Source organism: Emys orbicularis, chromosome 1 (genome assembly GCF_028017835.1).
Source record: "Emys orbicularis isolate rEmyOrb1 chromosome 1, rEmyOrb1.hap1, whole genome shotgun sequence".
In the NCBI taxonomy this organism is placed as follows: domain Eukaryota; kingdom Metazoa; phylum Chordata; order Testudines; family Emydidae; genus Emys; species Emys orbicularis.
The window spans coordinates 197,523,988-197,536,081 of NC_088683.1; the positions used below are offsets into that span (position 1 = coordinate 197,523,988).

Below are 12,094 nucleotides of genomic sequence, written 5' to 3' on the forward strand. Positions count from 1 at the left end.
GTAATGGTGATGTCTGTAAAGGGGACACCGGCTGGAATGGGCCAGTGCTCTTTCTAATATACTTGGCAGGTGGGCCTTGCTCACATGCTCAGGGTCTAACTGGTTGCCATAAGTGGTGTGAGGAAGGAATTTTCACTAGAAGCAGATTGGCCATGCCCTTTGTTTGTTTTGCCCATCTCTGCAGCATGGGGTACAGGTTGCTTACTAGGATCATCTGGATATAGCTCGTGAAATCAATCCCCTGCCATTGTAGGTGCTTTAGGCATTAGTGCTCCTGAGTCCTTCCTGTTCTCTGCATGTCGCACACAATAGTTTAGTCTCCTCAGGGCTGCAATACTTCAGTCTAATCCAGGATATTGGGCTCAATGCAGGGGTAACTGTTGGTGGTCTCTGATATACAGAAGGTCAGACTAGTTCATCTGGTGGTCTCTTCTGGCCTTAAACCCTATGACCTCATTTTGACCAAAGCTATAGGTGGACATTTGCTCCCAAATTGTAAAAGCCTGGCACCAATCAAGGGTCTAACTCTGGATAGGGCTGGCTGGGAATCATGCAGATTGTTCTGAGGCAACCGAGGGCAGCTACTGCCGAACCTCAGTACCCTGCACTTGTCCTAGCTACCACTTGCAAACTAGTATTTCCTCCTGTAGTACATCAGGGACTGCTTCAATCTGCCATGTGTCCCGTATTCTTTTGTATAGCAGCTGGCAGGAGCCAGGATTGAGAGTTGACTTTTCTGATGACTCGGAATACCCTCAGCTTTCCTTAGCTTCCTACTTTATAATCTGTACATCAGGGCACGGTACCCCACAGCAGTAGGTGAGGACGACAGCTCACAAGATCTGTGGACTATCTGCCCTGCTGCCCTGTGTGAAGATGAGAAGGGGAAGCAGTGCTGAGATGATTTATTCATTTATGTCTTCTTTAGGAGTGTTTCTCTTCTTTAGGAGGGGCTGGGGAGGGAAGCTGTGCTCAGAAATGGCTCTCAAAATATTTCAGTTGGTGGCAATCGCTCTGTCCACAAAGAGGCTGGGCATATTGTCTCCCCTCCCCCACATGGGCTCCTTCTAGGTCTCTCAAGGAAGGAGCTGGCCTGGGGCTTAAGGATGAGCTTCTTAATAGCACTACCCCACTTTACTGCATGTGATCCACATGGGCCAGATGGATCTGTTTCCCCTAGAGGCCCTGGCCTAGGATATCAATACATATTCCTTTGAGAGGCCTGTTACAGAAGTGGCAGCAGGGCGGGGAGGTGGGCCCAAAGGCCCTTTATCGCACGCTCTGGTGTTGGCAGTGTCCATGCTGTGACCCATGGGGAAGCAGAGGGGGAGGAGGCATCTAAGCTCCACAGTCAGAGGGGTGGCTGCTGGATTGGGCTACAGGAACTCAGGCATGATCTTCCATCTGGCGCACTGTCCTTCTGGCATTGCTCTCCTCATGGAGATGGGGGAAAGAGGCCAGTCCTGCTTCAGGGAGGGGGCTGAGATGACTCTGCCTAGCCTGGGTTGAGTGGGAGACTGCCCTTTGCCCACAGAGCTGGCCAAGTTCCCCAGTGACTGATTTAGCATGAAATCTAAAGTGCTAATTCAGCAGAACATTTAAGTACATGCTTAACTTTAAACATGTGGGTGAATCCATTCCTATTCAGTAAAGCACTTAAGAATGTGCTTAAGTGCTTTGCTGAATCAGGGCTTAAATTGACTAATCCTTTAGCAATAGAATGTAACATTTAAATAGTACTTTTAATTTGTAGATCCGCAGAGGTGGTATCTTCATGTGTAGGTGGAAGCACACTGGTGGAGTAGTGGCAAGAAATTTGTCCTGCCAGTGCCTCAGCTTTACTTTTTCTATGGATGAATGGAGGTCTACAGAACTCTCAATCTGCCACCTTTGACAAGCACTAAAGTAAAGTTCATGATATCGACAAAGCAACATCAGACTGTTTCCCAGCTTCTTGCAATTTTGTGTTTGCTTTGCTGTCATTTGAGAGCAGGAGTTAAAGAAGAATTGCCTAATTTCCAGATGTAAAGGAAAATATAGGGAGGCAGGGGAAATGACACAAGTCATAGTTCAAGGTAAAAGATCAAGTGATCTGAGAAAAACTGTCTGAAGAAAACCTGTTTTCTAGGTTATTTTCTCTCAGATGAGGAGTTTCAAAGAATGTGGTATGTTACTTGTTGAGAGAAAACTGGAACTTACTTTTAGAGGACCTGGGGAGTTTGTAATGATCACATTCTAGAAAGTGAATATATGTCTTTGTAAGTGTTGTAAAAGTTATGGAATGACTGAAGGTAAAGATGGCCCAGTCACCACTTATGTGGAAAAAAGGGATCTCAGCAATAGCTTCATGCAGGTTTAGGGAAGAGCTCATTGTAAGGATTGGGCACTTAGGCAAGGCAGACTATGAAGTGGTTCTCAGTGGATTCTCCTTCTATTGTAGCCTAGAGACCAGATCTTGGGTTGATGTAAATAAGCCAAGTTCCATTGACTTCAGTTGAGCTAGGCCAAATTACATCAGCTGAGTATCTGGCCCCATATTTTACATTAATAGTGAAGCATTGTCCTTACCAACCCTCTCAAGCTGTGGTTTTCTTTCATCTCTGTAGGTTTTAGTTAATCCTTCTGAGTTATTGTTCGTATTGTGTAGTGCCCAAAGGGCCTCCTCATTCACTGTGATTGGAAATAATATTTTTGAGTCATGGGTGGCATAACCATAATAATTTAAATTTACATAATGACTTTCATTCTCAAACACTGTATAAATATTGACTATTTAATTGTTATCACAGATCGGTGAGTCAGGTAAGTATTATTCATCTATTTATTGACACCAATACCTTCTATTATCACCTTCCTGAATCTGAGTTTCCCAAATCCTTCTAAGGACTATTTCCACTGTACCAGTTATATGTGGATATTTTAATAGATATCTGTAGTTTTCTGATTTTCCTTTAGTAAAATATTATAGTTAATATTAATTTTTCTTTTGGATTATATGTAATACAAAGGTTTTGACCATTTAATTTCTCTGTGCCTCAGTTCCCCATTTGTAAAATAAAATAATAATAATAATAATAATAATAATACTTTATTTCTTTTACCCTTGTGTGTACATTGCAAAGTCTTAACGGCATGGACAGTTTTACAATGTGGATGTAGATCATATTGGGGCCCTGATCTTGGTTGAGGCCTCTAGGCATTACTGCAACACAAATACATGCATTGATAAATAAAAATAACAATAATAGTGACCACTTGCTGTCATTAAAGACTCCCGTCATACTTCTTTTCTCAAGATTACTTGTGCAGACCCTGATTTCCAGAGCAAATTCCTATTTGGATAAATACATTCCATCTACCTTAATTCCGTGTGCAGTTTCAAGGGATTAAGGCATTTTTCTTTGCTTCCTGTCCCAAACTGTCATGTACTGTTACTCTGTGTTCTTAAATACATGTCCTGTTTCATTCCATGGTTTAATACAGTTCAGTGGTGGTTGAAAGATTCCTGTATATCTAGTTAGTAAAGCATTCAGGGATCCTTTAGGATGAAAGATGCTATAGAAATATAAAATGCTATTAATTATTATTATTCTAATACATGGCCACTAGCACTTTATGAACTATCCCAATCCATAAAAATATTGCTGTGGTTTAACAAAAGGTCTTGAGAATATTAGCTTTAAATTGGAAGGATGTATTTTGACAATAGAACACTGTTACTATCGACTTACTTGCATTATGAAGCATTATCATCTTTGCATTGTGGCATTATTGAGAATCTGGCCTCCAAATTTACTAAAATTGCTAAACATTCCCCATTACGCTTTCAAACTAATCAACATTAAAAGAGTAAATCCTTTAATTTTGCATTAAGAAAAGTTTATATTACCACTAATGAGCTATTCATTGGAGTGTGTTATTTAAGTAATGATAGTCAAGTACATTTAACTTCCTATGGCTTTGCCTTGACCTTTTAACTCCTCTAACTGATCATTACCTAACTGTAAAATCCCCCAAATGGGTCATTAATGCTTAAATAGATTTCTCTTGCTATTGCTAGAATATACTCTGGGAGCAGAATGGTGTCTAAAGAGATACTTGTTTGTGAGTGCCTTACTCTGTATGAAGATAAAGAAATACCAAATAAAAATGAAGTTAGTGCAATGAATAATGATTTGCTATACTTACTAATAAAGGATTGAGGACGACCACAAAGGACGACTCATCAGTCTTGGGTGTCAGAGCACATGCAGCTCTCATCAGCAGCATCATGTATATTCTAATACACAGCATCAACCATGTCTCAGGTAACCTCTAAGTGGATGTGCTAAACTACAGAACCAAGTGAGTAGCTCATGGGAGCAGCTACTATAATTTTGGCATAGGAAACCTTGCCCTCCATAGCTAAGTCAGCACAGAAGTCATGAGTTAAAGTGGAGCTAGTGGAGGCTGCAATGAGAATTGGAGCATGGAGACACAACATATGATTCACCAAGGCAAGCAGTGAAGGCAGGACGGTCAATGCCAACCCAAATTAGTGACATCGTCCACTGCCAGGTTAAGAGGTTAATAGACAGACCAATTATTCATTATCTGCCATAAACTGTATTCTAATATTCTTTCTCTCATTAGAACACACTGTAGGACCTTGGACTGAGGGATGTGAAAGTAGACGTGACTACATGCAAGCCATCTTTACTTTAATCCATTCATTTGCAAGTTAGTCAGATCATGGTGAATAAATGACTCCTGACCAGCAATAGAATCATAGAATCATAGAATATCAGGGTTGGAAGGGACCTCAGCAGGTCATCTAGTCCAACCCCCTGCTCAAAGCAGGACCAATCCCCAGACAGATTTTTACCCCAGTTCCCTAAATACTTAAGGGCTTTGAGCAGTGAAGGTGTCAAAAGGCATATTTCCATTTTAATACCAGTTCTTCATTTCAGATGTTATATTAGGTTTTAGCTGTTGTCATTGTCTTTTTGCAGAAAAAATCAGTTAATCTAAAAAGACTTTTTTTAAAATATTCATGCAAAGAAAATAAAGCTTGAGGTATAAACAAGATACAGTGGAAAAAACGATAATGGTATGTAGCACTGATCAAACTAAGATCTTTAATAAGTGCTACACAGCCAGAAGTTCTGAATTCAATTAAATTCAACTCTGTGCCTATTTAAGATGGTGAAACTCTTCTTTCTTGTTATGCAGCAACTGTTTCTTTGCTATGTTGCTTACATTTAATAAACCCTCCAAACTTTCTTTCATCTGCTTATATTGTACATGCACCTCAGTTTGCTTTAAGAAGGCCATTTAACCTCTTCTCAAACACTCCAAAAGTACTCAATTGTACATAGATACATCATCATCTGCTTTGATAGGGCTTGATGTATACTCCTTCAGTGATAAAATTCCAGCTGACTTGCAGGAAAGGAGCAGGCTTATGCTTCATTCTGCAATCAGCCAGGGCAAGGGATAATGTAAATCAGTTATGAGACATTGAATCATCCTCTGATATGGCCCAAAAGTTTTTTGAGAAAATTAATGTATGAAGTGTGCACCCCAAGGCTCTCGCTTACTGGGGACCCATCAAACAAAAGGATCTGTTTATTTCTGTGAGATGCTAAAACGAATTTCTAAGACTGTCCTCCTAAATCTGGGGCGGGCAAACTTTTTGGCCTGAGGGCTGCATCGGGTTTCCAAAATGTGTATAGAGGGCCAGTTAGGGGAGGTTGTGCCTCCCCAAACAGCCAGGCATGGCCCAGCCCCCGCCCCCTATCCGACCCCTCTTGCTTCTCGTCCCCTGACGGCCCCCTGGGACTCCTGCCCCATCCAACCCACCCTGTTCCCTGCCCCTGACTGCTCCCTGCCACCCCATCCAACCTCTGCTCTCATTCCTGATGCCCCCCCGGGACCCCTGCCCCATCCAACCACCCCTTCTCCCTGTCCCGATTGCCCCCGGAACCCCTGCCCCTAACTGCCCCCTGCTGCCCCATCCAAATTCCCCCCTCCTTCCTGACTGCTCCCTGGGAAGCCCTGCACCTATTCAACCCCCCTGTTCTCCTCCCTCTGACTGCCCCGATCCCTATCCACACTCCCGCCCCTGACCACCACCCTGAACTCCCCTGTCCTCTATCCAACCCCCCCGCTCCCTTACCACGCTGCCTGGAGCACCGGTGGCTGGCGGCACTATAGCTGCGCTGCCCAGAGACCAGGACAAGCAGCCGTGCCACCCGGCAGGAGCCAGCACAGAGCACTGGGTCAGGCCGCGGCTCTGCAGCTGCGCTGCTCCAGGAGCTTGCAGCCCCGGCTCCCAGAGCATTGCGCCCGCAGCAGGGCGAGCTGAGGCTGTGGGGGAGGGGGAACAGCAGGGGAGGGGCTAGCCTCCCGGTGCAGGAGCTCAGGGCCGGGCAGGAGGGACCCGCATGCCGGATGTGGCCTGCAGGCCATAGTTTGCCCACCTCTGTCCTAAATACATGAGCTACTTATGCAATCTATACACCTTATCCACCAGGACAATCTTTACAACATGATACCATCAGTGACATGTGCAATCTCAAAGCTGCGACTTAAACTGTGGGTCTCTTGACCAATGATTTCTCACTAATTACCAGAAATGCCTCTTCCCATAAGAGATGTGCTTTATTATTTGTTCTGACTAATGTCACTATAAGATAGATCTTTATGATGAGGGAAGATTCATGATTCAGGAGACATTTAGATTTCCCTTTTCTGTTCAGGAAACTGTAAGAGGTTAAATGTACAATGTAGCATGAGCTTATCAAATAAAAATGGAATGGTAAAACTGCTCCCCGAGATGTATTTGTATATGCATGTACATTGTTACAGAACAGAAAAATCCAGAAATGAGGGAAGGAAAAGTACTCATTTCATTCGTACCTTCCTCTCCCATGGGCAATTATTGTGGCATAAAAAGCATCATCAGGTGTGATCAGCTGTAAAAAGGCATGGGTTACTAATGTGGCATTGCTATGGGAGAGGAAGGACTTCATGCAGAGAATATGATGCTTGCTCTGTTATGCAGGTTGACCACTAGCTAAAACTGGTATATTGGCAGACATGCCATTATCCTAACAGATGGTCATGAGTAGGGGAAGCCAAAATATTATAATCAGGAATCCTACTGTCAAGTATATTTTAGGCTCTATCTAGGAACAGCTGCCTGTCCCTTGTGAGCAGCCATATTAATGGCTAATGTGACACACCATTATTACTCCAGCCGAGAGCTGGATTAACTTTAAAAATCAGATAATTTTGGATTAGACTGCACAGCACCAAAAGGAATAATAATAAAATCTCCATTCTTTGTTGAAGGCGCTATGAAACTCACTACAACCAAGTTCTGCGGGATAGTCCAATTTCCTCTGAATAGATTACAAAATTTAAGTAGTACACAATGCTCGATTTGGCCAAAGGCCACATAACAGTCCTTCGAAACACATTCTTTTATGCCTTCAGGTAGACTTTTCAGGACGGTAAAACTGCCCAAACTGGAAGGGACAAATACTACTCCAAAATACTAGCAAAGACAGTTATTAAGGCCTTGATTCAACAAGGTATTTAAGCTTGCGAATACCTGTAAGCATGTGAGTACTCCCACTGAAGTCTATGAGATCATTCATGTGCTTAACGCTACACTAGCGCCCAGAACCTTACCGAATCAGGGCCTAAACACCTAAAGTGTTCCTCATTTGGGACCTAATTCAAAGCCCAATAATGTCAATGTCTTTCTAGTGACTTCAATAGGCTTTGGTTCAGGTCCTCGGTGAATCACCTTTCTTTTTAATTTGTAATACATTGAATGCCCATGAAAGTTTCCAGCTGAGGCCTATGTGCTAGTTTTTAAATAAACACATTCTGAGTCTTAAGAATCATGATTAACCTGGAGTTTATATGCATAAAAAAGGCTGTTTCCATAGCTTTGTGAATTCTGGTCATCATAACTTCTTGATATGCTACCTCATTTTTCCTCTTCTACTTTTTACATAAGTTTTGGAGCATACAAATAATGAAGGAAGCCATAAAAAGCCCATACAACAGCTGTAAATGTTACACAATAGTAAATTCAAATAGAAAAATCCATGTTGGTGTTTTTGTTCCAACAACTCTCTAATGAAGGACATTCACCAACAATGCCTGCAAAGTGATTCTGAAAGAGAAGAGATCAGGACAGAACTGCATATACCCCTAATTTGTGTGCGCAGTTCTTAAACAGGATGGTAAATCCAACTCTGATCTCCCTTTCAATCTATGGAGCCCAATCACTTTTAAATAACCAAGATGACTCATTCCCCTATCTTCCCTGTTGACAGCAACATTTACAGTCCCTCTGCATGCATCTTCCTTTATGTTGACTATTATCTTGTCAGAACAAATGTTCAATTACAATTACTACTGATCTTCATACAATTTAATCAACAATCAAACTTCAGGAAAAATATATGAAGCCTTAATAACCTTGGGTTTTTTCCCTCCAAAACTATTTCAGGATTTTGCTGAATCTATATTTACTTTCAAAATTAAAGTATTATCTAGTGACCTAAAAAATCTGTATACAGTATTTAAATCCATATAAAAAGATTTGTCTATAATTTATAGTGAAAGCTACATACAAAAACGCTCTGTATACTTAGATTATAGGCTATAAACCAGACTTAATCTCCTTAAAAGTAGGCACTTAAAATACCCTGTGTTTTGGTCAAAAGTAGTTACAGTAGTCAAATTTTGGCTACTGAAAGACTTTAATAAAATTCTTGTTTGCAATATACCTATCAGATCCTAAATACTGCTATGCTGAACAAGTCATCTGGTATTCCTATTTTGGAATGGAAGTCAATAAGTAGCTTCCGTCTTCCTTGTTCTTCCTTATCTGCACCACTTCAAGGAAAGATATGATACAGGTTTGTAGACAACAATTGGAATTTTCCTCCCAGAATAGACCCCAACTGCTGTATCTCATGCTCTGAAGAGGAAGCTTATTAACCATTTTTATCATACATTGCTTTAAATGGAAAAATAATATTCCAGTTCACTTTAACAGGTTGCTAAAGAAAGCCAGCAGAATTTTGGATGATGCTAACCACTGTTGAGTAGGCCCTAAGTCCTAGTAGCTGTTTCTTTTATTGTGCTTTAGTTTATTTGTGAATTACAGTGATCTGGGATGGACTATACTTTTCTTCATCCTTTAGAAGTCATCCTGAGCCACAGCAACTATCTTCCGTTACACTAACACCAGGCAGCATATGTGGATGTAGGCCCCATCCTATTTGCTCCTGAGCCAACAATATCTGTCCATAATGTGCTGGCTGATTCAACAGGCACTTTATGTCTCTTTAAAGCCCATTAATTATTTCCCTGAATATCCAGGGTAAGGAGGAGGTGGCGGATACTGTACTGAAGTCTGTGGAGTTGGAGTGTAAGGTGGAGGTAGGTCTGCTGCGTATTCCATCTCATATTCATAACTATAAGGTGGAGGAGCCACTGAAAGTGAAAGAGAAGCAGAATTAGTTTGAAAAGTATAATTTAACCATATCAATATTATTTAGGTGGGGAAGGTTTCCAGTAGCAAATAGCTCTATGCATTGTGGGACAAAGCCTGAGGTCTTCTCTGAGGTTCCCGGCCAATGGGAGCTGGGGGGGTGGTGCCTGTGGGTGAGACATGCGCGGAGCTGCATGCGCACCTCCGCCTAGGAGCCAGACCTGCTGCTGACTGTTTCCAGGATGCTGATGGGGAGCCACCCTAAGTAAGCCCCAATCCCCTGCCCCAGCCCTGAGTGCCCCCAAATCCGGAGTCCCTTCCTGCACCCCAAACTCCTTATCCCTGGCCCCACCCCAGAGCCTGCACCCCCAGCCCAGAGCCCTGACCCCCTCCTGCACCCCAACCCCCTGCCCCAGCCCTGAGCCCCCCCCAAACCTAGAGCCCCCTCCTGCAGCCCAATCCCCTCATCCCCAGCCCCACCCCAGAGCCCTGACCCCCTCCCGCACCGAAACTCCCTGCCCCAGCCTAGAAGTCCCTCCCATACCCTGAACCCCTCATTCCCAGCCCCACCTCGCAGCCCTCACCCCTGCACCCCAACCCTCTGCCCCAGCCCTGAGCCCCTCCCACACCCCTCATCCCCAACTCTGTTGGGTTGCGGGCATCAACAATTTTCTTCAACTGGGTTGCCAGAAAAAAAGTTTGAAAACTACTGCCCTAGTGTGTGGTTCTTCACAGCCCCATGTCTCATCATGGAGATGTCCCACTTCCCCAACTTGAGGCTACATTGATAAGAGGTTGGACTGCCTGATGATAGTGAGAGGATGTGAACCCAGGCTGTGTGCACTGCAGAGGAAAATCAGATCCTAGTGCAAAGAAGAGATAATGGCACTTCCCCAAAATCTACTCAGAGCTGAAGTTGAGGCAGAAGGAAAAGATTTCCATAGCTTGCCACCTATCTCAAAGACAGCTCCTAGCTAGGGTGGGAGAAATAGTTTCTCAGAGTCTGCGCCATCCTCCAAAAACTGCTTCTGCTGAAGCACAGAGCCTCCCCCGGAAGGATATTCATACCAGGGACAGGGAAAATGGAGAACTAAAATGTCTCCTGCTGGAGATGCATGGATAAGGATGAAACACAGTGAGAAAAGATGTCTAGAGACCTCCATTTTGTTTTTGCATACTAACTTTGCTCTTTAGCAATTCATGATTGAGAATCGTAATGAGTACTATAGTACTCTATTACTCAACTCTCTATGTTATGCAAAGCAATGTTTCTATAATGAGGATGATTATAGCTAAGTTTCGTGCAGCTGGAAAGTATGGGAGTGAGGGGGAAAGATAGATACATTGAGTATGACACTGCAATATGGACACATGCACAAATACTAACTATGTAGTGAAACGGGGAGATTGTCAGGCAAAAATAGTATAGTCTGGAGTGGCATTATCTTTGCTGCTGAACCCAAGTATGGTACAGAATCCCATTTCTAAGGCAAGGGGAATTCCTGTAGTGCAGCATGACTGATTTTATTGTTGGTAAAATATATAAACACAAAACCCTTATTAGGGTAATTTCAATAAAGTTGCCAAAATTAGAGCATAAAATAAGATACTAGCCCAGGTCATACAACTGATTTTTTTTTTTAGGCTGTAAGCTCTTTGGTGCAGGGATTGCCTCTTGGCATGTGAATACGAACATTTAATAATATTTAAAAAGCGCTTGTTCATTTTCACAGACAGCTCTTAGCATTAAGGACTTAATCCTGCCAAGTGTTAAGAGCCCTCTACTCCCACCCCTGGAATTTGCAGGAGGCACAGAAGATGTTCCAGGAATGGGCCCTTCAATGTACTTTATGTGATTCTACTGTTTCCATGCCACAAGGAGTATTTTTATCTTGAAAAGATTTTGTTTACAGGACTTGGCCAATCTCTTACTTACACATCAGCTTCTTTTTTTTTTTTTTTTTTTTTAAAAAGACCTGTCCTTAAAAAATTATTCACCAAAGCAATTTCCCTAATTTGATATCTGGAAAATCAACTGCATGGTACTTTCACATTCTCCTGAGACAATATAACAAGATCTCCCTCTCTCTCTCTGTCATGGCTTCTTGTGCTGTTTTTCAGCCTTATTGTATGACAGGTATCCATTTCTGATATTGGAACATAACCACCAACCCCGTTTATAGGGGTATCAAATGCCCTGGCTTCACTTTGACATGAAACCAACATGATAGACAACTAATTGCCTTGCATGCCCTGCGATCATGATCATTATTCCTTAAGTAACACAAAGCCATTAAGAAAGGGCTGGATGGTGGAAAACTAGAATATATTTAGTTTAGTAGCATTTGTATTTTCCATAGCAAACCAGGCACAGTATTTTAGGGATTGACTACGTAGCCTGTAACTTGGAAATGAAGTGTATATTTTAATATTAATGTTCATGTGTTTGAAATAAAATTTATTATTCTTTACTAAGCATTCAAAAGAGTTCTAGGTGCTTCAGAGAAGCAAGAGATGACACAATTTCTGCTCCAAGGAGCCTACAAGAGAAGGTCTGGGGAATGAACTTTGTGGGGTGTGTGGCTCAGCAAAATG

At 42.4% G+C, this 12,094-nt stretch overlaps 1 protein-coding gene across 1 annotated transcript in view; it reads right to left on the reverse strand.

Annotated features, from left to right (window-relative positions):
- Nucleotides 1–9,367: 9,367 nt before the first annotated feature.
- CYYR1 (cysteine and tyrosine rich 1) overlaps nt 9,368–12,094 on the reverse strand; it is an 85,069-nt gene continuing 82,342 nt past the window's right edge. The window contains exon 4 of the mRNA XM_065423722.1: nt 9,368–9,501. Within this exon, the coding sequence (XP_065279794.1) occupies nt 9,368–9,501 (134 nt within the window). The remainder of the gene's footprint in view (nt 9,502–12,094) is intronic.